Source organism: Neoarius graeffei, chromosome 8 (assembly GCF_027579695.1).
Source record: "Neoarius graeffei isolate fNeoGra1 chromosome 8, fNeoGra1.pri, whole genome shotgun sequence".
NCBI lineage: Eukaryota > Metazoa > Chordata > Actinopteri > Siluriformes > Ariidae > Neoarius > Neoarius graeffei.
In genome coordinates, this window is record NC_083576.1 from 71,240,678 (window position 1) to 71,267,586 (window position 26,909).

The window sequence follows — 26,909 nt, forward strand, 5'->3', positions numbered from 1 at the left end:
ATAAGCAAATCCTTAAGAGCCTTTGATTGGATAATTACTGCAGTGATTAATATGTTTCAGCCGTCAACCATGATGCAGTGAGTAGCTTCTCATTTCTTAAACCAATATGTCAGAAGATGTGTCCCGTGCTCATAGAAAAGATGTCACAGTGTTTCAGAAAGGTCAAATTATTGGCCTTCATCAAGGAAAGAAAACAACTAAGGAGATTACCGAAATTACTGGAATTGGGTTAAAAACTGTTCAACACATTATTCAAACCTGGAAGAATAGTGGTGAACCATCAACTTTGTGGAAGAAATGTGGTTGGAAAAACTCTTGACTGACCATGATCAGAGATCAATTAAACACTTGGTTAGATTAATATGGGACGGCCTTGGGCTGAGGTGCCTTTGAGCGACGCACCTGACTCCCAACTGCTCCCCGGGCGCTGTTAGCATGGCTGCCCACTGCTCTGGGTATGTACAGTATGTGTGTGCTCGTGCATGTGTGTGTTCACTGCTTCAGATGGGTTAAATGCAGAGAGGAATTTCACAAGTGTGTGATGAATAAAGTTGTGCTTTCTTTCTTTCTTGAAGTCGAATCATTTAAAAAAGACACTAGAACTAATGGCTATGTTTAATAGTGAAAATACGAGCATTTCAATGGGGATAATGTGACGAAAACTCAAAGGACTGGGAACTAAACAGCTGTGTCCATCAGAAAAATCACTTCTTAGTGAGACTAATCAGAAGAAAAGGCTTCAATTTGTTCTGGAGCAGAAAGACTGGACTCTACAACAATGGATAAAGGTAATATGGGTCTGATGAGTCCAGATTGACCCGATTACTGAGCAGAGGTGGACAAAGTACCCAACTTCAATATTTAAGTCAAAGTACAGATCCCACTGGTCAAATGTTACTCCGATACAAGTGAAAAGTTCATTCATTCATTCATTCATTCATTCATTATCTCTAGCCGCTTTATCCTTCTACAGGGTTGCAGGCAAGCTGGAGCCTATCCCAGCTGACCACGGGCGAAAGGCGGGGTACACCCTGGACAAGTCGCCAGGTCATCACAGGGCTGACACATAGACACAGACAACCATTCACACTCACATTCACACCTACGCTCAATTTAGAGTCACCAGTTAACCTAACCTGCATGTCTTTGGACTGTGGGGGAAACCGGAGCACCCGGAGGAAACCCACGCGGACACGGGGAGAACATGCAAACTACGCACAGAAAGGCCCTCGCCGGCCCCGGGGCTCGAACCCAGGACCTTCTTGCTATGAGGCGACAGCGCTAACCACTACACCACCATGCCGCCCCCAAGTGAAAAGTTGTACAGTCAAATTTTTACTTAAGTTAAAGTACTGAAGTACTTGCTTTTAAAAATACTTAAGTATTAAAAGTATATTTTCTGTCAATGCATCGTTGTATTATTGTCACAACGCTTATAATACTTCATGCCTCTGAAGCAACCGACTGGATTATTTTGTGAATTCACAAAACAAACGCATGCTGTGCCATCATGGCGGTTTAACGTTAAGCTAGCTAGTCAGTGAAACTCCACCTGACATGCTAGCAAACTCTTTTCAAACTCAAAATCATATTGGGTAGCTAACACTACTAGAAAATAAAGATTTCTACATTTTGTTTATTTGGCAAGATTATGCTAAAACATATTTCTGAAAGGACTTCAGATAAGTTAACGTTATTCATGTTAGCGTAACTCCGTTTTTACATGCTAACTAACAGTGTCCAAGTTAACTAGCTATGTGTAAACGTTAGCCGTGGACAAGGCGATGGCAACCTGGCGGGAAAATCCATAGAAAGTCATTTGATTAACCAGACTGCATAACTATTGCAACGTTATCGCTAGCTCTAAAAGCTCAGACAACTTCATTGCAAGCTTTCTCTTGGAATAAAATGTTTATATACAGTGCCTTGCAAAAGTATTCATACCCCTTGAACTTTTTCACATTTTTCCACCTTACAACCACGAACTTAAAAGTTTTTTTATTGAGATTTTATGTGATAGACCAACACAGAGTAGCACATAATTGTGAAGTGAAACGAAAATGATAAATGGTCTTCAAAATTTTAAACAAATAAAAATCTGAAAAATGTGATGTGCATTAGTATTCAGCCCCCCTGCGTCAATACTTTGTAGAGCCACCTTTTGCTGCAATTACAGCTGCAAGTCTTTTGTGGTATGTCTCTACCAGCTTTGCACATCTAGACACTGAAATTTTTGCCCATTCTTCTTTGCAAAATAGCTCAAGCTCAGCCAGATTGGATGGAGAGCATCTGTGAACAGCAATTTTCAAGTCTTTCCACAGATGCTCAATGGGATTTAGGTCTGGACTTTGACTGGGCCATTCTAACACATGAATATTCTTTGATCTAAACCATTCCATTGTAGCTCTGGCTGTATGTTTAGGGTCATTGTCTTGCTGGAAGGTGAATCTCCTTCCTAGTCTCAAGTCTTTTGCAGCCTCCAACAGGTTTTCTTCCAGGATTGCCCTATATTTAGCTCCATCCATCTTCCCATCAACTCTGACCAGCTTCCCTGTCCCTGCTGAAGAAAAGCATCCCCATAGCATGATGCTGCCACCACCATGTTTCACAGTGAGGATGGTGTGTGCAGGGTGATGAGCAGTGTTAGTTTTCCGCCACACATTGCGCTTTGCATTTAGGCCAAAAAGTTCAACTTTGGTCTCATCTGACCAAAGCACCTTCTTCCACATGTTTGCTGTGTCCCCTACATGGCTTCTTATGCCTGTCTTTCAACAATGGCTTTCTTCTTGCCACTCTTCCAAAAAGGCCAGATTTGTGGAGTGTACAACTTATAGTTGTCCTGCGCACAGATTCTCCCACCTGAGCTGTGGATTTCTGCAGCTCCTCCAGAGTGATCATGGGCCTCTTGGCTGCTTCTCTGACCAGTGCTCTCCTTGCTCGCTCTGTCAGTTTAGGTGGACGGTCATGTCTTGGTAGGTTTGCAGTTGTGCCATACTTTTTCCATTTTTGAATGATGGATTGAACAGTGCTTCTTGAGATATTCAGAGCTTGGGATATTTTTTTTATAACCTAACCCTGCTTTAAACTTCTCCAGAACTTTATCCCTGACCTGTCTGGTGAGTTCTTTGGGCTTCATGATGCTGTTTGTTCTTCAGTGTTCTCTAACAAACCACTGAGGCCTTCACAGAACAAGTGTATTTATGCTGAGAGTAAATTACACACAGTAGGACTCTTAACTAATTAGATGACCTCTGAAGGCAATTGATTGCACTGGATTGTATTTAGAGGTATCAGAGTACAGGGGGCTGAATACTAATGCACACCACATTTTTCAGATTTTTATTTGTTTAAAATTTTGAAGACCATTTATCATTTTCGTTTCACTTCACAATTATGTGCTACTCTGTGTTGGTCTATCACATAAAATCTCAATAAAAAACTTAAGTTCGTGGTTGTAAGGTGGGAAAATGTGAAAAAGTTCAAGGGGTATGAATACTTTTGCAAGGCACTGTACCTCAATATGCTTCCGCAGGTTGGACAGCGAGTTTTTGTAGAACGTGATATGGTTCGTTTTAGGCAAAGCAAACATTTAAAACAAAACAAATCTTTAATCCTTTCAGAAAACCGAAACATGGGTTCTAGGTATGGCCATGGGTGCATGCGTTCCCCAGAAGAACCGCCTCCTTCCATTCTGCCATCAACGGATCGTGTTAAATAATGCTACTGAGAAATCATTGAACTTGATTTTATACAGTCTATGGACGTGACCCTAGTGATTACTGATAGGCTGTCTCAGTGTCACCTGCGAAAAAAATATCACGTTCTAGAAAAGAAGAAAAGAAAAAACATCCACTTTCAAAGCCACTTCATAGTAATGAGCAATTACCTTGATAGAAAATGTAGTGGAGTGAAAAGTACAATATTTGTCTTTCAAATGTAGTGAAGTTAAAGTCATAAGTTTCCAAAAAAAAAAATACTCAAGTACAGATACTCAAAAAGTGTACTGAAGTACAGTACTCAAGTAAATGTGCTTCGTTACTGTCCACCTCTGTTCCAGAGTGATGGGCGTGTCAGGGTAAGAAGGGAAGCACATGAAGCGATGCACTCATCACGCATAGTGACCACTGTACACACCTCTGAAGGCAGTGTTATGATCTGGGGTTGCTTCAGTTGGTCAGGTCGGGGCTCAGTAACGTTATGGGGAAATAAAATGAAGTCAGCTGATAACCTGAACGTACTGAATGACCAGGTTCTCATCACATCAATGGATTTATTTCTTCCCTGATGGCACGGGCATAAAATTAAGGCTCAGATTGTGAAAGAGTGGTTCAGGGAGCATGAGGAATCACTTTCACACATGATTTTTCTGGCCATCACAGAGTCCTAACATCTTAACCCCATTGAAAGTCTTTGGGATGTGCTGGAGAAGACTTTACAGAGTGGTTCGACTCTCCTATTATCAAAAGATCTCAATAAAAATTTACGCAACTCTGGATGGAAGTACATGTTGTGATGTTGCATAAGGTTGTTGAAACAATGCCACGACGAATGCGGGTTGTAATCAAAGTTAAAGGCGGTCCAAAAAAAACGTGTACAACTTTTTTTTGGCCAGGCAATGTAGTCGATGGCAGGTTTAATGGTTTCTTCAACTGAATGGGTTTAATGCGAATCTAATTAACTGAAAAACAAGTAATCCTATAAACTTGGATGTAATGTGTCCTGTCAGGGGAAAGTTAAGCAATATAAGCCCAATGGCTCTTTTAAGTCGCCAAACAATGTACACATTTGAATAATATTTAAATTGTTGGATTGTGTTCATAAAATAAATCTATGTGGAGGGGGTCAATGGAATTAATTTTAGTCCCTGGCTGCAAAAACTTTGAGAATCCCATTTGTTGGGACAATGACAAATGTCATTCTGTTTCCAAAGAACTACCCTATGGTAGGACTTAAATGTGCTCGTATGGTAGCTCAGAGGTTAAATGAATACTGCTGTTTCAGCCTAATCTGTATCTAATGTGTCTATATTGTATTTGTGATTACTGTGGAAAAAACTGTAACACATTAAAAACCTATTTAAAATCACACACAAGCTATTGGTAGGTTAAACATATATTTAACAGTTATTCCATGAAATCGTGTCATACATGAGCTGATAGCCGACGAGGCGCATAGCACCAAGTTGGCTATAAGCCATGTACGACGAGATTGAGTGGAATAACTGTTTTATTCTATCCACATTCACTGGATTTTGAGAAACGGAGCATTTTTATTTTTTGCAAATTCAATAAATACAAGAGTGCTCTGAGAGCACAATATCCCCCACTGGGAACTAGGCCATAACTCTAGTAAAATGTGACTGAATTGAACAAAATTACAATATGCGTATTATCGACATACAACAAAGAATCGTGCCAAGTTTCGTGAAATTTCTCCAAAAATTGTGAGAAGAGTTGATTTTAGAAGGCGAGTACCCTTCCCGGGACGGACAGACAGACATCCCCACGACATAATCCCCCTTTGGGCCTTTCGGCCAGCGGGGGATAAAAACTTTGCCAAATTGCATGAAATTCCTCCAAATATTGTGAGGAAAATTGATTTCATAAAGCAAGCACACCTTGATGAAATTGCCAAAGTACAAGTTTGTTAATAATCAAGGGTATGACTCTGGTAAAATGTGCCCAAATTTATTGAAATTTCAATATGCGTATAACTGTCATATAACAAAGCCTTTTGCCAAGTTTGGTGAAATTCCTCCATAAATTGTGAGAGTCGATTTCAGAAGAACATACACCCTCATGAAATTGTCAAAGTACAAATTATTTAATCAAGGGTCAAAACTCTAGTAAAATTTTCACAAATGAAATTAAATCGCAATATGCGTATTACCGTCATATAACAAGGCCTTTTGCCAAGCTTCGAGAAATTCGTCCAAAAATTGTGAGAGGAGTTGATGTCAGAAGGCAAGCACACCATGAAATTGTGAAAGTACAAGGTTGTTAATCAAGGGCCACAACTCTGGTAAAATGCGACCGAATTGAACAAAACAATATGCGTACTACCAACATATAACAATGGCTTTTGCCAAGTTTCATGAAATTCTTCCAAAAATCATGAGAGGAGTTGATTTCAGAAGGAAAACACGCTCTTATGAAATTGTCAAAGTATAATTTTGTTAATCAAGGGCTGTAACTCTGGTAAAATGTGACGCAATTTAACAAAATTACAATATGTGTATTACCAACATATAACACAGAATCCTGCAAAGGTTCGGTAAATTCCTCCAAAAATCATGAGAGGAGTTGATTTCAGAAGGTGAGCACCCTTCCTGGGACAGATGGACATCGCCACGACATAATCCCCCTTCGGACCTTTTGGCCAGCAGGGGATTTAAAAAAAAAAAAAAAACTTTATACAAAATGTCTGACAAAATAATTTCTGCTTACAATGTAAAGAAACTGGCAAAATGACAGCAGCAATTTGTGAAAAATGCTAAAAAAAATTATTGAGGAAAAAAAAAAAAAAGATACGTTCTTCCCATCAAATGCTTTTATTCCATATTTTGTTGCTTTTTTTGGGGGGGGGGTATTTTCAAGTAGAGCTTTTATTTTGTCCTCGTTTGGTTCAGCAACACGCTCTGCCATTTTGTTTTCCTCTACTCATGGTATATGAGGGCGGCACGGTGGTGTAGTGGTTAGCGCTGTCGCCTCACAGCAAGAAGGTCCTGGGTTCGAGCCCCGGGGCTGGCGAGGGCCTTTCTGTGTGGAGTTTGCATGTTCTCCCCGTGTCCGCGTGGGTTTCCTCCAGGTGCTCCGGTTTCCCCCACAGTCCAAAGACATGCAGGTTAGGTTAACTGGTGACTCTAAATTGAGCGTAGGTGTGAATGTGAGTGTGAATGGTTGTCTGTGTCTATGTGTCAGCCCTGTGATGACCTGGCGACTTGTCCAGGGTGTACCCCGCCTTTCGCCCGTAGTCAGCTGGGATAGGCTCCAGCTTGCCTGCGACCCTGTAGAAGGATAAAGCGGCTAGAGATAATGAGATGAGATGGTATATGAGATGACAGCCTAGTAGTAGAGTAACCGGCCAATCAGAGCGTGCAATTGCTCATATCCAGTGAATGTGGAGATATATACACATCTCCTCAATAAGTGCAATTTTCAAATGTAAAAAAGAAAGAATCAGCAGTCTTCAGTACAAGCAGACAACTTTATATTTTCTTTCATCATCTTCTTACACTTTGCATACAAAATGCTTTTTTTTTTTCCATGGATCAAAAACATAAATCAGCAAATCTCTCTTCCCATACCACCCCCCCAAGCACCCACCACCCCCTGACCCCTTCCCATTTCCCCAATGTGAATTCACACATGCTTCAAGTTCAGTCTTTTCCAGGGTTAAGAAAGAGAGTCCCATTTTTTTTTTTTAACCAAATAAAAAGACATTAAAATTAAGGTGTGGACACTGAATAAAACTCTAACAGCAACAGCTCAAGGGCAGGGAAGAGTCCAGTGCTCCAGAAACACAAGTTCCACAGAGGAGGACACACAAACGAACACTTGCACATCCACACAAATCCACGGTCATGTGAACACACAGCTTAAAGAGGAACCAGTCTGTATGACGCTGCGCTGTGTGAGCATGATTTAGCAAAGAGGGGAGACGGTAAGACAGTGACTGAAAGATAAAGACGAAAAGGTCAAAAGAAGCTGGAGACTTAAATTATTTAAAAAAAAAATACAAAAGAGAAGGCCCGCCTCTCCGATTCTATAAAACAAATCATGAAGGCACAGCAAAAGAAAGGAACAAATTTTAAAAAAAAGGTGAGGATCGGTAAAACAATTTGGCCATAATTATATTTTCCATATTCGACTCTTCTTTTTCAAGTGTGTGATAATGGAGTGCTGTTCTGAGAGTGTGTATGTGTGTGTGTGTACAGTTCTGTACAGTCCTCCGTGCGCCCTCTCGCTCTCTCTCTTCCTCTCACAGGGAGAGTCCGTCTCGGTGTCCTTGCTCTCACAGGTACAGCTCTTTATCTTGGATGAGCTGCAGGTTCTCTCTCAGTGTGTCGAAGCTGGGCCGCATCACCGGCTCCAAAGTCCAGCACTGCTTCATGATGTCGTACACAGCAGGAGGACAGCCGTCCGGGGCGTCCATCTTGTAGCCCTTTTCCACGCGTGGCACCACGTCTTTCAGAGGCTGCAACAAGACAGACATTTAAGTTGTATTGGTTCAATTTGTGCAATTAAATTCTTCTGAGGTTTAAAATGAATAAAAATAAATGAATCAAAATCATCTAGGGGCGGCACGGTGGTGTAGTGGTTAGCGCTGTCGCCTCACAGCAAGAAGGTCCAGGTTTGAGCCCCGTGGCCGGCGAGGGCCTTTCTGTGTGGAGTTTGCATGTTCTCCCCGTGTCCGCGTGGGTTTCCTCCGGGTGCTCCGGTTTCCCCCACAGTCCAAAGACATGCAGGTTAGGTTAACTGGTGACTCTAAATTGACCGTAGGTGTGAATGGTTGTCTGTGTCTATGTGTCAGCCCTGTGATGACCTGGCGACTTGTCCAGGGTGTACCCCGCCTTTCGCCCGTAGTCAGCTGGGATAGGCTCCAGCTTGCCTGCGACCCTGTAGAACAGGATAAAGCGGCTACAGACAATGAGATGAGATAAAAATCATCTATATTTGCAGCAGACAAACCTATAAATTGTGGACTACTATGCCCCCTGCTGGACACTACCATGTGTTACAAGCTCAGGTATCGTAAATTTAAAGATTTTTTTTTTAATTGTTTTGTCCAGTTTTATTAAAATACAAGATCAACTGTGAGCTACTGCTCACTTGCATATCCCACCGCTCTTGCTTATATCAGAATGCAAGCAATCGAAGGAATAGGACACTTATTATGAATGTTGACTTCAACCAATAATTAACCCTGAAACAAGTAAAGAGCAGTGTCTCTCCCCAGGGATTTCAAATAGCATCCTGGTAAACTGTCATTTTGAAACAGCATTTTGCTTCTTGAAATAGCCTCAAAATCCACTGGATATGTTTCGTAAATACATTCAGTTGGTAAACAGGAAGTCGATGTGCGACAGACCTGAAAACGGTACACACGGTATAGAACCCCAAGCTGAAGCTCGGTACCAAATATCAAGCAGTTGCAATTTGTAGTTGCTGAGACAAGGGTTATAAACATTTTGTAAATCCACCCTATATGTTTCGTAAATATATTCAGTCGGCAAACGGTATAGAACCCCAAGGTGAAGTCTGGTACCAAGTGGCTATGATTTGTGGTTGCTGAGAAAAAGGGTGTTTCGGATGGACGGAGATACGGACGGATGGATGGACAGAGGTAAACCAGTATACCCCCCTCCTTCAGAGTGGGGGTATAATAAAAATGTGCAATAATATGCGAAACACCACACAGAACATAACCCGGGCTCAAACTCAAACCTGGGACCCTGGAGCTGTGAGAGGACAAACGCTACCTACTGCACCACTGGGCCACCCACAGAGCAGTATGATGCACTGCTGCTGCAAAGTATATAGCAATTTGCCAACACAACAACTTTTTACATTTATTAAAGAATGACTCCATGGTTTTTTTAATAAGTGTACAGAGATGTGACAGCATATAGATATAACTAAATACAAGTTAAAACTATGTCTTTGTTTCCAATAAGAGCTGTGATAGAGGTTAGTTTCGATAACATCAGCTAACTGACTAATCTCATCTCATCTCATTATCTCTAGCCGCTTTATCCTGTTCTACAGGGTCGCAGGCAAGCTGGAGCCTATCCCAGCTGACTACGGGCGAAAGGCAGGGTACACCCTGGACAAGTTGCCAGGTCATCACAGGGCTGACACATAGACACAGACAACCATTCACACTCACATTCACACCTACGGTCAATTTAGAGTCACCAGTTAACCTAACCTGCATGTCTTTGGACTGTGGGGGAAACCAGAGCACCCGGAGGAAACCCACGCGGACACGGGGAGAACATGCAAACTCCACACAGAAAGGCCCTCGCCGGCCACTGGGCTCGAACCCGGACCTTCTTGCTGTGAGGCGACAGCGCTAACCACTACACCACCGTGCCGCCCCTAACTGACTAATCCTTGATACTATTTTATTCATTTAGCTGCAATTTAACACAAGCTCCACATTCATAATGTTTGAACACTGCATTTACTCGTGTACTCTGGCGCTTCTTTGTTATATATTTATGAAATGAGACCGTCAGTGACTGCGTAGCTCACTCCGGCCCTGTCTAGTCCAGAAGGAATGATCTAAAGTGGGCTATCTTGTACAATAAATGTTGCAAGCTATATACAAGCTATATATAGAAGTTCTATACACCAAGAATACCGACCTATTTGCCAGAAAGAATCCAAAACGGCGAGGAACTGACAGAGAAGCAGCGATTTTTGTTGCACTGCTCATTAAGGCTTAATTAGTCCATAACTTCATTAGTAATTATAATTCAGCAAATCTGGGTAGAAGTTATATGCACCCTAGGTACCCCTACCTTCATGCCAGAAAGAATCAAAATCGGTGAAGAATTGAGGGAGAAGAAGCGATTTGTCTGGAAACTGCTCGTTAGGATTTAATTACTCCATATCTTCATTATTAATTGCAATTATGCAAATTTGGGTAGAAGCTACAGTATACAGTGGTGCTTGAAAGTTTGTGAACCCTTTAGAATTTTCTATATTTCTGCATAAATATGACCTAAAACATCATCAGATTTTCACACGAGTCCTAAAAGTAGATAAAGAGAACCCAGTTAAACAAATGAGACAAAAAATATTGTACTTAGTCATTTATTTATTGAAGAAAATGATCCAATATTGCATATCTGTGAGTGGCAAAAGTATGTGAACCTTTGCTTTCAGTATCTGGTGTGACCCCCTTGTGCAGCAATAACTGCAACTAAATGTTTCCAGTAACTGTTGATCAGTCCTGCACACCAGCTTGGAGGAATTTTAGCCCATTCCTCCGTACAGAACAGCTTCAACTCTGGGATCTTGGTGGGTTTCCTCACATGAAGTGCTTGCTTCAGTTCCTTCCACAACATTTCGATTGGATTAAGGTCAGGACTTTGACTTGGCCATTCCAAAACATTAACTTTATTCTTCTTTAACCATTCTTTGGTAGAACGACTTGTGTGCTTAGGGTTGTTGTCTTGCTGCATGACCCACCTTCTCTTGAGATTCAGTTCATGGACAGATGTCCTGACATTTTCCTTGAGAATTCGCTGGTATAATTCAGAATTCATTGTTCCATCAACGATGGCAAGCCATCCTGGACCAGATGCAGCAAAACAAGTCCAAACCATGATACTACCACCACCATGTTTCACAGATGGGATAAGGTTCTTATGCTGGAATGCAGTGTTTTCCTTTCTCCAAACATAATGCTTCTCATTTAAACCAAATATTCTATTTTCATCTCATCCATCCACAAAACATTTTTCCAATAGCCTTCTGGATTGTTCACGTGATCTTTAGCAAACTGCAGACGAGCAGCAATATTCTTTTTGGAGAGCAGTGTCTTTCTCCTTGCAACCCTGCCATGCACACCATTGTTGTTCAGTGTTCTCCTGATGGTGGACTCATGAACATTAACATTAGCCAATGTGAGAGAGGCCTGCAGTTGCTTAGAAGTTACCCTGGGGTCCTTTGTGACCTCACTGACTATTACACGCCTTGCTCTTGGAGTGATCTTTGTTGGTCGACCACTCCTGGGGAGGGTAACAATGGTCTTGAATTTCCTCCATTTGTACACAATCTGTCTGACTGTGGATTGGTGGAGTCCAAACTCTTTAGAGATGGTTTTTTCACCTTTTCCAGCCTGATGAGCATCAACAATGCTTTTTCTGAGGTCCTCAGAAATCTCCTTTGTTCGTGCCATGATACACTTCCACAACCATGTGTTGTGAAGATCTGACTTTGATAGATCCCTGTTCTTTAAATAAAACAGGGCGCCCATTCACACCTGATTGTCATCCCGTTGATTGAAAACACCTGACTCTAATTTCACCTTCAAATGAACTGCTAATCCTAGAGGTTCACATACTTTTGCCACTCACAGATATGTAATATTGGATCATTTTCCTCAATAAATAAGTGGCCAAGTATAATATTTTTGTCTCATTTGTTTAACTGGGTTCTCTTTATCTACTTTTAGGACTTGTGTGAAAATCTGTTGATGTTTTAGGTCATATTTATGCAGAAATATAGAAAATTCTAAAGGGTTCACAAACTTTCAAGCACCACTGTATGCACCCCAGGCAGACCCACCTTCCTGCCAAAAAGACTAAAAATTGGGGTAGGATTGAGAGAAAAGAAGCGATTTTTGTGAAATGTGGACGACTCCGGATGGACAACAGACAACACATTATGGCATAAGCTCGACTGTTGACTGGATGAGCTAATAATTTATTGATCAATGAATTAATAATTCATTGACCGTCTACATTTTCATTGAAATCTACATTACATCCATGGGGGGAGCCATGGCCTAATGGTTACAAAAGCAGCTTTGGGACCAAAAGGTCGCTGGTTCGATTCCCTGGACTAGCAGAAATGGCTGAAGTGCCCTTGAGTAAGGGACCCCAACTGCTCCGCAGACTGTTCTGGGTATGCTGTACATCGCTCTGGATAAGAGCGTCTGCTAAATACCATTAATGTAATGTAACGTATAGTTATATTTAGTGTTGAACACCTCTGTTCGAAGTGTAGAAGTTAATTTTTTTAATCAGTTGCATCACAGCAGCACCAGACTCTCTTTCTTCCATCTCTCTCTCGAGGTTAATAAAGTGTAAAATAAACAAATAATAAATATTTTAAAAATGCAGTTTGTCATTTTACCAAGAAACTAAAGCTTTAAAATCATTAAGACTTTCCTCTGATGTAAATCAAGGACTTTACCTTTGACAAAGTCGCAGAAAACAACAATTGCATATTTTTCTTTCTGAAAAGAAATACTGGACTAAATAACCTTGAATACTCACAATTCTCGGATACGGTACGCGACCAAAGGAATAGATCTCCCAGAGCAATATTCCATAACTCCATACATCCGACTTGGTGGAGAATTTCTGTCCAGACACACAGGAATAATCGAATTTAGCCGTGGTCTTCATTACAACTATCTACAGTTTACCTGTCTATTCAAACACACACGCACTACCTTTTCTCTCAGGGCTTCAGGGGACGTCCATTTGATGGGCAGCTTAGCCGTGTCCTGAGTGGACGATGCCTCCTTGGTCAAACCGAAATCACTGACTTTAGCGATGTTGTCATCGGAGACTAAAACATTCCTAGCTGCCAGATCTCTATGGACGAAGTTATTAGACTCCAGATATGCCATGGCCTCGCACACGTCCCTGCACAGAGAGGCCGAGAGAAAGCATTTAATCCGAACAGCAGTAATTCCTAAAATTATTACAGTGATAAGAAGCTGGAATTTATCCACACCAACTTAAAAGGTCTAGTCAAGTCAAGGTGACTGAATTATAGCACACATTTCATGAGATACTATTCATTCTTCCTGCATTTTCAATCTAAGCTCTATCTGCCATATCCATAGCACGTGATTACCACAGACAAGAATTAATCACATTTCTCTGTACAAAAAAAAAAAAAAAAGAGACCAGAAATCCTGTTTACTCTCAACTCATTTATAATGAAATTTAAGGACGACGAGAAATGTTTATGCAAAACACATTTTATACACAAATTTGCCCTTTCAGAGATGGACAGCTTTTCAGAAGGAAGAATCTTCTCATTCACACTTTCTTCACATTCCATGTATGAAACTTAGAGAGTGGTGAAGCAGTGTTTTGTTTTTATGCACCAAACATCCGTGAGGCTCCATCTATCACCGATTTAAAAAAAAAAAAAAAAAAAAACACCCATATTTTTCCCACTTTAGTATTTTAAAAGCTTTTATTATTTGCCTTACTTTGACTGGGAAAGTTATGTTTACATTACATTTATATACATTTTCAATTATTGTCCATTTTTAAACATTTTATATATTTAATTATTATTTTATTCTCTGTCACTGCTATTATTTATTATACAGGGTTAGTAAAATTTTATGTTAACACTTAAATGGTGGTGTAGTGGTTAGCGCTGTCGCCTCACAGCAAGAAGGTCCGGGTTCGAGCCCCGTGGCCGGCGAGGGCCTTTCTGTGTGGAGTTTGCATGTTCTCCCCGTGCCCGCGTGGGTTTCCTCCGGGTGCTCCGGTTTCCCCCACAGTCCAAAGACATGCAGGTTAGGTTAACTGGTGACTCTAAATTGACCATAGGTGTGAATGTGAGTGTGAATGGTTGTCTGTGTCTATGTGTCAGCCCTGTGATGACCTGGCGACTTGTCCAGGGTGTACCCCGCCTTTCGCCCGTAGTCAGCTGGGATAGGCTCCAGCTTGCCTGCGACCCTGTAGAAGGATAAAGCGGCTAGAGATAATGAGATGAGATGAGACTTAAATGGTAGAAACCAATCGGATCTGTAGTGGAAGTTCATCAATGGCGTATTGCTGTGCCATCTGTAAGTAGACGTCTGATGTCATTGTTGGGGTGTCAAAAAAGTAGGGCCCAATTACGCCAGCAGCAGTCTCGGCGCACCACACATTCAGGAGAAAAATAATCCATTAGTGTTAACATAATTTTGACCAGAGGTGGACAAAGTACCCAACTTCATTACTTAAGTCAAAGTACAGATCCCACTGGTTAAATGTTACTCTGATACAAGTGAAAGTTGTCCAGTCAATTTTTTAAGTTAAAAGTACTTGCTTTTAAAAATACTTAAGTATTAAAAGTACATTTTCTGTCAACGCATCGTTGTATTATTGCCACAACGCTTACAAAACCTAATGCTGTTACCAAAGACAGAAATGTGAATTCACAAAATGAACGCATGCTGTGGAATCATGGTGGTTTAACATTAAGCTAGCTAGTCAGTGAAACTCCACCTGACATGCTAGCAAACTCTTTTCAAACTCGAAATCATATTGGGTAGCTAACGCTACTAGAAAAGAAAGATTTCTACATTGTTTATTTGGCAAGATTATGCTGAAACGTATTTTTGAAAGGACTTCAGATAAGTTAAAGTTATTCATGTTAGCGTAACTCTGTTTTTACATGCTAACTAATAGTGTCCAAGTTAACTAGCTATGTGTAAACGTTAGCCGTGGACAAGGCAATGGCAACTTGGCGGGAAAATCCATAGAAAATCATTTGACTAACCAGACTGCATAGCTACTGCAACGTTATCGCTAGCTTGAAAAGCACAGACAACTTCGCTGCAAGCTTTCTCTTGGAATAAAATGTTTATATACCTCAATATGCTCCCGCAGGTTGGACGACAAGTTTTTGTAGGCTGTGATGTAGTTCGTTTTTGGCAAACAAAGCAAAAATTTAAAATGAAATGAATCTTTAATCCTTTCAGAAAACTGAAACATGGGTTCTAGCTATAGAACCATGGGTGCGTGCGTTCCCCAGATGAACCGCCTCCTTCCATTCTGCCATCAACTGATCATGTTAAATAACGCTGCTGAGAAATCATTGATCTTGATTTTATAGTGTATGGACGTGACGTGACCCTAGTGATTACTGACAGGCTGTCTCAGTGTCACCTGCGAAAAAACCAATCACGTTTTAGAAAAGAAAAAACATCCACTTTCAAAGCTGCTTCATAGTAACGAGGACCTTGATAGAAATGTAGTGGAGTGAAAAGTACGATATTTGCCTTTCAAATGTAGTAAAGTCATAAGTTTCCAAAAAAAAAAAAAAGACTCAAGTAAAGTACAGATACTCAAAGTGTATTTAAGTACAGTACTCAAGTAAATGTACTTCGTTACTGTCCACTTCTGATTTTGACTAACCCTGCATATTTATTATCTGTTTGCTTTACTAATTTATTTTATTTATTGTTTTTTGTTTCACAATAAAGCACTGTGCTGCATTTAAATGTATGGTGGGTGCTACAGAAATAATAATAATTAATAATAATAATTAGTTGTGTGTCTCAGTTTCTGCATGATCCGTTTCCAGTTCAACAGCTGCTCTTAAACAGTTTAGGAGAAGCAGATTTTCTATTCTTTCTTAGTAAATATGTACACTACAGCTCTGGTGGATAGAGACTGGGCTGAAAACCACTGAAATATTCCTCTTACCATACTTCGACCAGACCAGTTTAAAAACTCACATGGAGAACTTGAGCAAACAGTCTCCTCCAATAACAGTGCGTCCTCTGGAGCGGAGATAGTCCACCAGGCTTCCCTGCAGAGACACATCATCATTCTGTATTAACGCAGCCTTCCTTTCAATTTGCTCATAAGTTCAGTAAATAAATATGTGCCCATTCGGTCACTCATGATTCACTAGATTACGTTTCATTCTCAAGGTGTTGGACATAAACATTACTAATCTTCAAAAGATAATCCAGTTCACCTAAAAGCTTTGGAAATGTATTTGCCACTGGAAAACAGATAAGTACAATGCTAATGTAACTGGAGTCTACATTAAATTCAGCAAATACGGTGCATTTCTCATCTAACCCATTAACACTGAAAAACCATGCTGTCATTCTGAACATGAAGACCTTCCACATCCAGTGTGTTACAATCCAAAAAGATTTCACCAAGTTATATAAGGAGTGAAAGTCTCTGGGACGTGCTGTTATAGTAAATCACTCATTTTTGAGATACTGTATTAACAAGAATTTCCTATAGACAGACAGATGGCTTGGCAGACTAACGGACAGACCTATAGTTTAAATAAATAAATTATATACACACACATACATTATATATATATTGTGTGTGTGTGTGTGTGTGTGTATATATATATATATATATTTTATATATATATATATACACACATACACACACACACTATATATATATATATATATATATATATATATATATATATATATATATATATATATATATATCTCTGTGGAAACACACATTATATATATATAATATAAATAAAAAGTGTGTGTTATATATATATATATATCTCTGTGGAAACACACATTTTATATTTATATATATATATATATATATATATATATATATATATATATATATATATATATATATATATATAAATATTTTTTTTTTTAATATATATAAAATCTTTTTTTTTTTTTCCCATGTGACGTTAAAAGGGCATATTCTGGACCAATTTCGTTTTTTTTTTTTCTATGAAAGTATGTCCCTTTACACACTCATCCAGAAGGGTAATTTTGCACAAGGCCATCTGTCTACAGCAGAAAAAAATACAATAAAAAGTGAAAGTGCGTTCCACTGAGCTCTAGCGCCGGGCCATTTCCAGGAAATAAGAGTTTGGGTCATGGTGAAAGCGTATGCGTGTCAGCCTTGGTTCGGGGGTTTCAGTTTCGAAAACTGTAAGAGGTAAGAGTAGAATAATATAAAGGACAGACACTTAGTATATTTTACTTCTGTGATTTTTAAATTGTTCATTTCTGGATTACACTTCACTTTTGTGGCTACTGCCTCATACAGTAAAAAAAAATATATATATATATATATATATATATATATATATATATATATATATATATGCGCTATATTTCTGCATGGTATCAGAAAACTATTTTATTTATAAGCAGTAGCCACATGTACCCATAGGGTACCTATTCTTTTCGTGACCTCCTCCTTCATATTCATCATAAGTGCTACCGGGCGAGGTTTGTTTTGCCTGGCAACACCTGTTACAAAAGGAGACGTTACACAGAATTCCGGAAGAAGTCCATTTCCAAAACCTGAATATTTAGCCGATTACAACAATATGGATGAGACATTTGAATTTGATGGCCAGCTCTATTTCTTTGAACCAGGGTGTGTATAACAGATGGGCAAACCTAACAACCTATTCTCTCTCTCTCTCTCTCTGTTGAGTTACACGTTGATCCTGAGATACCACTGATGCTGGCCTCTCCTGCTCTTTGGACTTGCCTGATCCATCCTGATGCCCTACTTCTGGCTGGAGTCTCATCACATTGTTCCTGTAGAGGACGGCCCCATATTTATAGACAGTCGAAATATGCAGTTAGAAGATGGCTCTGGACACTTATGGCCCTTTTCCACTACCCTTTTTCAGCTCACTTCAGCCCGACACGGCTCGCGTTTCGACTACCTTAGAGCAGCGCGACTCAGCTCGCTTCAGCCCTACTCAGCTCCCAAAACTCGCATGGTTTTGGAGTGGGGCTGAAGCGAGCCAAACCGAGCCGAGTGGGGCTAGGGGCGTGAGCAGACACTCCCCTGTGCACTGATTGGTGAGGAGGAGTGTCCTCACATGCCCACACACGCCCCGCGAGCACGCTGGGATCTGTAAACACCGTAAACCCGGAAGAATAATAATTACGAATTACGAGAATTTCTGAAGCCTTATGCGCCTCGCCTCATCTATACGCTCTTGCCAGTATCTGTTGGCGTTGTCGGTGACAACAAGCCACAGCACCAAGACCAGCAACACTAACGACTCCATGTCCTCCATGTTTATTGTTTACTATCCGGGTCGTGAGACTACCGCTTAAAAGATCACTGATGTCACCGTTTGCGCCGCCTAACAACATCACGTGACGTCCACCCACTTTCGCTAACTCCACCCAATGTGTCCACCCACTTCCAGCCAGCACGGTTCAGTGCAGTTGTAGTCGAAATGCAACTCCAACAGCCCCACTCAGCTCAACTCAGCCCAACTCAGCACGGCACAGCTCAGCCCAACTCAGCCGCGTTGGTAGTGGAAAAGCGGCATTGGTTTTGCTACGATGGTTAAGGACTACAATTAACATGATAACTTTAGCACTGTCGAACAGTTCCGCACTCAAGTCTCCATCATTTGTCATGAACAGTCCAGAACGTCAACAAAACAGGCTTCACGTTAAATCTATAATGAATTTCCTGGTTACACAGTTGTACTGTGTGACTATACAGGATACAGTTACAGAAGTGAGTTATTTATAAATCTGTCATCACCCAGATGAGGATGGGTTCCCTTTTGAGTCTGGTTCCTCTCAAGGTTTCTTCCTCGTGTCGTCTGAGGGAGTTTTCCCTTGCCACCATCAACTCAGGCTGGCTCATCAGGGATAAAATTAATTCATATGTTTAAAAAGTCTTTAATTTTCTGTAAAGATGCTTTGTGCCAATGTCTGTTGTTAAAAGTGCTATACAAATAAACTGACTTGAACAGCCTCCATGTGATAATCGACTACGCAGTTTCTTCACAGTTATTGGGGTAACCAGACACAGGTGCATCTCTGTAGGGATCCTTTCCATGTTGCCAGACACTTATATTGTTTAGCTGTTTGCAATTGCTGGGTCTAGTATTCTAAATGTTTACCCTAGTAAAAATTTGGATCCAAAAAGATGGGAAAATAGGACCGGGGTTTAAAAAAAAAAAAAAAATAGCGGAGTTTCTTTTAAACGCGATTCAGGTCACTGACCTTAGCCATGTACTCCGTGACAATGAACAAGCTGCCTTTCTCTTCCACAATCACGCCCAACAGCTGCACCAGGTTATTGTGTCGCAGCTGCCTAAAAAAAAAAAAAAAAAGTCATGGACCAGATTTAATATTTCACCAAGTTCAAGTACCATCATCAGAGCACAAAAATATAGGAGAACATTCACTTTAGTGGGTTAAGAATAACTGCTGACTGGACACCAACACACAGTGTACCTTAGAGACATCACTTATATAATAATTTCTCCTCTCTCTGTACTGCACATATACACACACACACACACTTCATCCAATCCTACCCTGTAACATGCTCCATAGTATTCCGCTCTAAATAATTATCCACTCTGTAACTCTTTGTACATGTCAAATCAAGCTTCAACTTGAACATGGAAATTTCATAAGCGAGTCATGAAAGAGCTGAGAACTTACGTCATGACCGAGGCCTCTGCGATGAAGGCCTGTGCTGTAGCGTCATGTTTGATGCATTTCACAGCTACTTTAGTGCCTCTGTAATCCCCCACCATGACATCTGAGCAAAACATGTCATTCACTCAATAATTAGCACCATGCTTTGAGGTTGTTTTTTTTTTAAATCTTATTTTTGGAGATGGATATGTTGCTCGATATTTTTTTTAAACCTGTTCAAGCATCACATCAGATTCAAGTCAGGAAATGGTGAAAAATACAGTAAATAAATATCAGCGGTCATCTTACGAAAGAGGAAACAGGAAATATCACCTTAGAGCACTAAAATGAGCAATGGACAGCTTCTCCATTACAGAAGCACTGATCAATCAATGAGTCATGCAAAATGCTCTTACATGTTAATAGAATAATTTGAATACCCTGAGATAGACGAGTGTGAAACATACCTCCAAATTCACCCTTTCCAATAGTTTGTATGAGTTTCAGTTCCTTGAGGTTGAGTGCCCATCCACCTGTGCAATAGAAACAGGAAGTGAGACTACGGCTGCCAGCATTGAACCAAAACACCATAACGAAGGAGCTTTGCAAATAAAATGCGTTTCTTTTTATATACAGTCAGGTCTGTAAGTATTTGGACAGTGACAAGTTTTGTAATTTTGCCTCAGTACACATCACATCACATCACAACACTGCGAGTTGGCCTAGTGGTTAGCATGTCCGCCTCTCGAACACTGCAATACAGATGCGAGTGGGGAAGTCAAACTCTCACGGTTACCAGAGGACTAGCCCTCTACTGTAACCCTAGCTGTATAGGCGAGAGGGTGAGGGCTGTAGAAATGGAGATTGGCGCCACATCCATACACCTTAAAGAGCTGGTTAGTACTGGGACAGGAGACTGACTGGGAAGATCAGATTCTGGCGTGAGAGGGACTTTGACACATCACAACAGATCTGAAATCAAGCCATCAAGATGTAACTGAAGTGTAGACTTTCAGCTTTAATTCAAAAATACTTCATTAACCTTTTAGGAGTTACAGCCATTTATTTCATAGTTTAAAGGCTCAGAAGTAATTGGACAAACCAACAATTATAATGATTATTTTTAATATATACACGCAAATCCGGGGCGGCACAGTGGTGTAGTGGTTAGCGCTGTCGCCTCACAGCAAGAAGGTCCGGGTTCGAGCCCCGTGGCCGGCGAGGGCCTTTCTGTGCGGAGTTTGCATGTTCTCCCCGTGTCCGCGTGGGTTTCCTCCAGGTGCTCCGGTTTCCCCCACAGTCCAAAGACATGCAGGTTAGGTTAACTGGTGACTCTAAATTGACCGTAGGTGTGAATGTGAGTGTGAATGGTTGTCTGTGTCTCTGTGTCAGCCCTGTGATGACCTGGCGACTTGTCCAGGGTGTACCCCGCCTTTCGCCCGTAGTCAGCTGGGATAGGCTCCAGCTTGCCTGCGACCCTGTAGAAGGATAAAGCGGCTACAGATAATGAGATGAGATGAGATGAGCTTCGTCTTGTTTCTACTCCTCTCCTTCAGTAGCTATCAGATTTCCATCCTGGTGCCCTGTGTCTGGTCGGAGTTTTATCGCACCGCTCCTGTGAAGGACGGCCCCATGAGGACAGTTGAGGGTTATACCTGTTAAAACTGTTAATATTATAGTCAGGCTGTCTGTTGTTGCCCAAATGAGGTTGGGTTCCCTTTTGAGTCTGGGTCCTCTCGAGGTTTCTTCCTCATGTCATCTGAGGGAGTTTTTCCTTGCCACCGTCGCCACAGGCTTGCTCATTGGGGATAGATTAGGGATAAAATTAGCTCATGTTTTAAGTCATTCAAATTCTGTAAAGCTGCTTTGCGACAATGTTTATTGTTAAAAGGGCTATACAAATAAACTTGATTTGAAGATTAACAGTAGCCCAATGATGAAGTCCTCAATCTGTGTGAATCATCCATTACATATGTTCACGGTGGTGTAGTGGTTAGCGCTGTCGCCTCACAGCAAGAAGGTCCGGGTTCGAGCCCCGTGGCCGGCGAGGGCCTTTCTGTGTGGAGTCTGCATGTTCTCCCCGTGTCCGCGTGGGTTTCCTCCGGGTGCTCCGGTTTCCCCCACAGTCCAAAGACATGCAGGTTAGGTTAACTGGTGACTCTAAATTGACCGTAGGTGTGAATGTGAGTGTGAATGGTTGTCTGTGTCTATGTGTCAGCCCTGCAATGACCTGGCGACTTGTCCAGGGTGTACCCCGCCTTTCGCCCGTAGTCAGCTGGGATAGGCTCCAGCTTGCCTGCGACCCTGTAGAAGGATAAAGCAGCTAGAGATAATGAGATGAGACACGCAAATCCTTTACAGTCAGTCAGTCAGTCAGTCAGTCAATGACCACCTGAAGTCTAGAAGCCACAGACATCACCAAATGCTGAGTTTCCTCCCTTGAGGTGATTTGCCTTCATTTTTGTCTTCAGTAAAGCCCGGCGCACACGGGCGACTTCTCATCGCAAGCGTACTACGATTTTTGGACGCAAGTTTCCCGTCTTGGGTAGCTGTGTGCGCGCGTTATCTGCGACCAGTGAGTGATTTGGGGTGGGGAATGCAAGTCACGTGTAAATCACATGACTACTTTGTGGGCAGCGATTGGTTTAGCCTTTGGAGGTGATCGCTTTGTTATCGCAAAGACACGCACACGCGGCGATATCTCCGCAACAAGTCAGCAACTTGCGATTTTTTGTCACAGAATATCAAGCATGTTTGATACCTGTGATGTCACAAGCAAAAAAAAATTTTTTTTAAACAAACAAACAAAAAAAACCCTGCTGTTGCAAATATCCGCACACGAAGCAATTTTTCACTTACGTCAAAAAGTTGTACGACTAAGCAATTTGGAGAAAAAAATAAAATAAAATATTCGCCCGTGCACCAGGCTTTGGTGAAAAGCATGATCAATTGGGTTGAGGTCAGGTGACTGACTCGGCCAATTAAGGACATTCCATGTCTTTGCCTTAAGAAGCTCTTGGTTGCTTTTTTCGTGGTATGCTTTGGAACATTATCTCTCTTTATTATACAGCACGAGCTACTTCTAGTAAAATCATGCGCTCTGATTGGTTCCTTGCTGGGCAGAATTTCCCTGTAATACCCGTGGACGATTATGGACTTTCTTTCCAAGGCGCCGGCTTGCAATGTTGTAAAAAAACAAACAAAACAACAAAAAAGATAAATTGGAAATCAAAATAAAATAAAAAATGGCCAAACAAGAGTCACAGAGTTATTCAAAAAATGAGCAACGAAGAGTGTTCAAAAACCGCGAACAGAAATTCAGGTTTTGAAACCGCTAGCCGTTAGTCTACACTTCAAGAACATCTTGATCGCTTTATTTCGAATCCATTGTGATGGTGTCCAGAGGCAAAATTATGAAAACTGTGTTACTGTCCAAATACCTATAGACCTGACTGTATGTACAATCCCAATTCCAAAAAAGTTGGGACATTGTGTAAAACATAAATAAAAAACAGAATGTGAAGATTTGCAAATCATGGAAACCCTATATTTCATTGAAAATAGTACAAAGACAACATATCAAAACACTGAAACTGAGAAATGTTATTGTTTTTTGAAAAATATATGCTAATTTTGAATTTGATGCCAGCAACCAGCAACACGTTTCAGAAAAGTCGGGACGGGGCAACAAAAGACTGAAAAAAAAAAGTGTAATGCTAAACAAACAAAACAAAACAAAAACCCCACACAACTAATTTGGTTAATTGGCAACAGGTCAGTAACATGACTGGGTATGCCAAACTACTTTCTGCACATATTAAACTGCATGGCTCCATAGTAAAAGAGTCTGGGTGCTAAACTGGCCTGCCTGCAGTCCACACCTGTCTCCCATTTAAAACATTTGGCACATTATGATGCGCAAAATACGACAAAGGAGACCCCAAAGTATTGAGCAAATGAAATTGTATATCAGGCAAGAATGGGACAACATTTCTCCTTCAAAACTACAGCAATTGGTCTCCTCAGTTCCCAAATGTTTACAGTGTGTTGTTAAAAATAGAGGTGACGCAACACAGTAGTAAACACGCCCCGTCCCAACTTTTTTGAAACGTGCTGCTGAAATCAAATTCAGAATGAGCATTTTTTTTTTTTTCAAAAAACCATAAAATTTCTCACTTTCAACATTTGATATGTCTTTGGACTATTTTCAAATGACTTCCATGATTTACAAATGATCACATTCTGTTTTTAATTACAGCTTACACAGCGTCCCAACTTTTTTTTGGAATTGGGGTTGTAATAGAACCACCCTTCTAGCACGCAATTCTAAATGTAGTAGTTCATGACTCCACACTGAATCCACATTGTACCAGTCGCAGGAAACAGAAGGAACCCCAACCTCTCGGCCAGATCCAATAAATCTTATACAGATTCTTCAGGCTAATCATTCTCAAGGAACTTCGAGAAATATCTGGTCATTTGGCATCCAAAGCCTGTATTAGAAATCCATTATTTTTAAGACATCATTTATTGTGTCCAGAAATACCGAAGAGTGTTCTGCTGCTGTTGGCTTACAGCCAAAATGCAAGGGGGACGCGGCTAGAGATAATGAGATGAGATGAGTTCATACTTATTACTGTCATTAGTATTATGCTGTATCTTATTTTGTAACACACTACACATTTTATAGAGAATACCATAAAGTCATACACAAGATTTCATAAAATAGAGGTGAAAGAAACAGCACTTTAAACTTATTTCTCCAAATGGACAAGAAGCTGCAATAATAAGAGAGGAATGGAGGATGTTCTACGCTCTTACTTCTAGAGAACTCATCCTGCGCTGCCACGGTTCCCTCCATGAGTTTGGGTTTGATGAGCCTGGTGCAAAGTCCATCTGCATCTTTTGTGTAGTGCTGCACACAAAGATCAACACAATCAGAACTGTATTAGACACAGTGCAGATCTTGGGCAGATTTGTTTTGTCTCCACCTTTATCAGCCAGCCATGAAGTTAGAAAATACATCTATACTCATTTGCTGTTGCGTTTCTGTAACGTCTTATATACAGAAGGCAAGAGTGAGCCAAGCTGCAGTTTCTTTTGTTTCCTACATCAACAATTCATCAACAGAGGGCACTCTCAGACACTTAAATTTCTTTTAATAATGAGAAATAAAACAGAAGGTTTTAGAACTTTGAAATATTTAAAAACAAAGAAAGTAAAAATGTTCAATATCTTGAATAGTTAATATTCTGCACTATTTCTGGGTCCGGGCGGCACGGTGGTGTAGTGGTTAGCGCTGTCGCCTCACAGCAAGAAGGTCCTGGGTTCGAGCCCCATGGCCGGCGAGGGCCTTTCTGGGCGGAGTTTGCATGTTCTCCCCGTGTGTTTCCTCCGGGTGCTCCGGTTTCCCCCACAGTCCAAAGACATGCAGGTTAGGTTAACTGGTGACTCTAAATTGACCGTAGGTGTGAATGTGAGTGTGAATGGTTGTCTGTGTCTATGTGTCAGCCCTGTGATGACCTGGCGACTTGTCCAGTGTGTACCCTGCCTTTCGCCCGTAGTCAGCTGGGATAGGCTCCAGCTAGCCTGGGCCCGCCCATCCTAAGCGTGACGCAACACGAGGGCCTGTTCCGAGCTTAGTCTGGCCAGGCAGGCTATCTACAGCATTTCCAAGCTCCCGAAAAATCGGGAACCAATCAACTTTGAGCATCTCCAACGGCCCTGGGTAGAGGCGTGTTCAAGGCAGTGACGTAGTAGAACTGCGACCGGAAGCCATAGATTGTTTACAGAATCTATGCCAGAAGCGCTTCATTCACATCACGAACATGGAGCAGCGGCAAGCCTTTAACACAGCGGTAGATGCTGTATTGAAAGCATTCAACGGGAAGTTCTCATTGAAAACGGAGCAAAGAGCAGTCCTGGAGGTATTTATTGAAAGGAAGGACGTTTTCGCCTTGCTCCCGACCGGCTTCGGTAAGAGTTTAATCTACCAGTTAGCCCCCAGTTTCCGTCGCGTCACATACGTCAGAGGAAAGAGTGATGTGATTGGTTTAAGCTTCGTCACAGCCTTTTCTGGCTTCGACCAGTAGCAAACTGAAGCATTTCAGGGAGGCGGGTCAACCACGGGCTCTGGGAAACGGTTTGGCTTAATAGCTTGGCCAGACCAAATGCTCGGAGAGCTTTGAAGTCGCGTTAGCCAGGCTAGGCTCCAGCTTGCCTGCGACCCTGTAGAACAGGATAAAGCGGCTAGAGATAATGAGATGAGATTTCTGGGTCCCTATTTAAATGTAAACAAATGTGTGCTACTGGCCATGTTAACTGCTTTGTACAAACGATTTTGACTGATTTTCCTCATGTCTAATCTCTTCTATTGAAGCATGTGTTCAAACAGCTCTCCAATGGATTTGTGAAATGGCTCAAACTTGTAGAGTCCATGCCAGCTCGAGTGATCACGGTCATTAAAGCAGAAAAGGGAAGAACCAAAAATACTAAGAAATTCATGTAAATATTTCAAAGATTCTCCTTTTCACTCAAACTCTTCTCAACAGTGGTGAACCATTACTATTAGAGCTGGAACTTGAGCTCAGCCAAAACTTAGCCAGACACACCAAAAAAAAGCAACAGGGCAAAGGATTTTGTAAGGGATTAGCGGCAGGCTGCCAAGTTGCTCCGTTGTGTGTAGCTGTTGATGCTGATTTTAAAAGTAACTCAGTAAATTACATGGGGAAATGAATACTTAAGTCCGAGTGAAAAATACTGTATCGAGCGTGCAGCGTGGAAGAAGAGTCTGGAGACGGAAATCTTAGTTTCTCAGTTGTTAGCCTGTGCTACTTGCTCTCGATAGCACTGGCTTGACTGCTTTATTAGCATTCGCTAACACTACTGATGCACGCTACACTGGCTGGAAGGTGACTTCACTGCTGCACTGACTCGTGGTTAAGCTCGCGTTGGCGTTTGAGAAGGCTTAGGACAATACATTTTTGGTCCATCCCACTATAAAT

General features: G+C 41.2%; 1 protein-coding gene across 3 annotated transcripts in view; it reads right to left on the reverse strand.

Annotated features, from left to right (window-relative positions):
* Nucleotides 1–7,192: 7,192 nt before the first annotated feature.
* csk (C-terminal Src kinase) overlaps nt 7,193–26,909 on the reverse strand; it is an 80,529-nt gene continuing 60,812 nt past the window's right edge. For all 3 annotated transcript variants that reach the window (XM_060928176.1, XM_060928174.1, XM_060928177.1), the window contains 8 exons: nt 24,727–24,820; nt 20,373–20,438; nt 19,930–20,029; nt 19,483–19,573; nt 16,213–16,286; nt 13,192–13,387; nt 13,013–13,099; nt 7,193–8,196 (listed from right to left, as the gene is read on the reverse strand). In XM_060928176.1, coding sequence (XP_060784159.1) covers nt 8,014–8,196; nt 13,013–13,099; nt 13,192–13,387; nt 16,213–16,286; nt 19,483–19,573; nt 19,930–20,029; nt 20,373–20,438; nt 24,727–24,820 — 891 coding nt within the window. In that variant the 3' untranslated portion in view covers nt 7,193–8,013. The remainder of the gene's footprint in view (nt 8,197–13,012; nt 13,100–13,191; nt 13,388–16,212; nt 16,287–19,482; nt 19,574–19,929; nt 20,030–20,372; nt 20,439–24,726; nt 24,821–26,909) is intronic.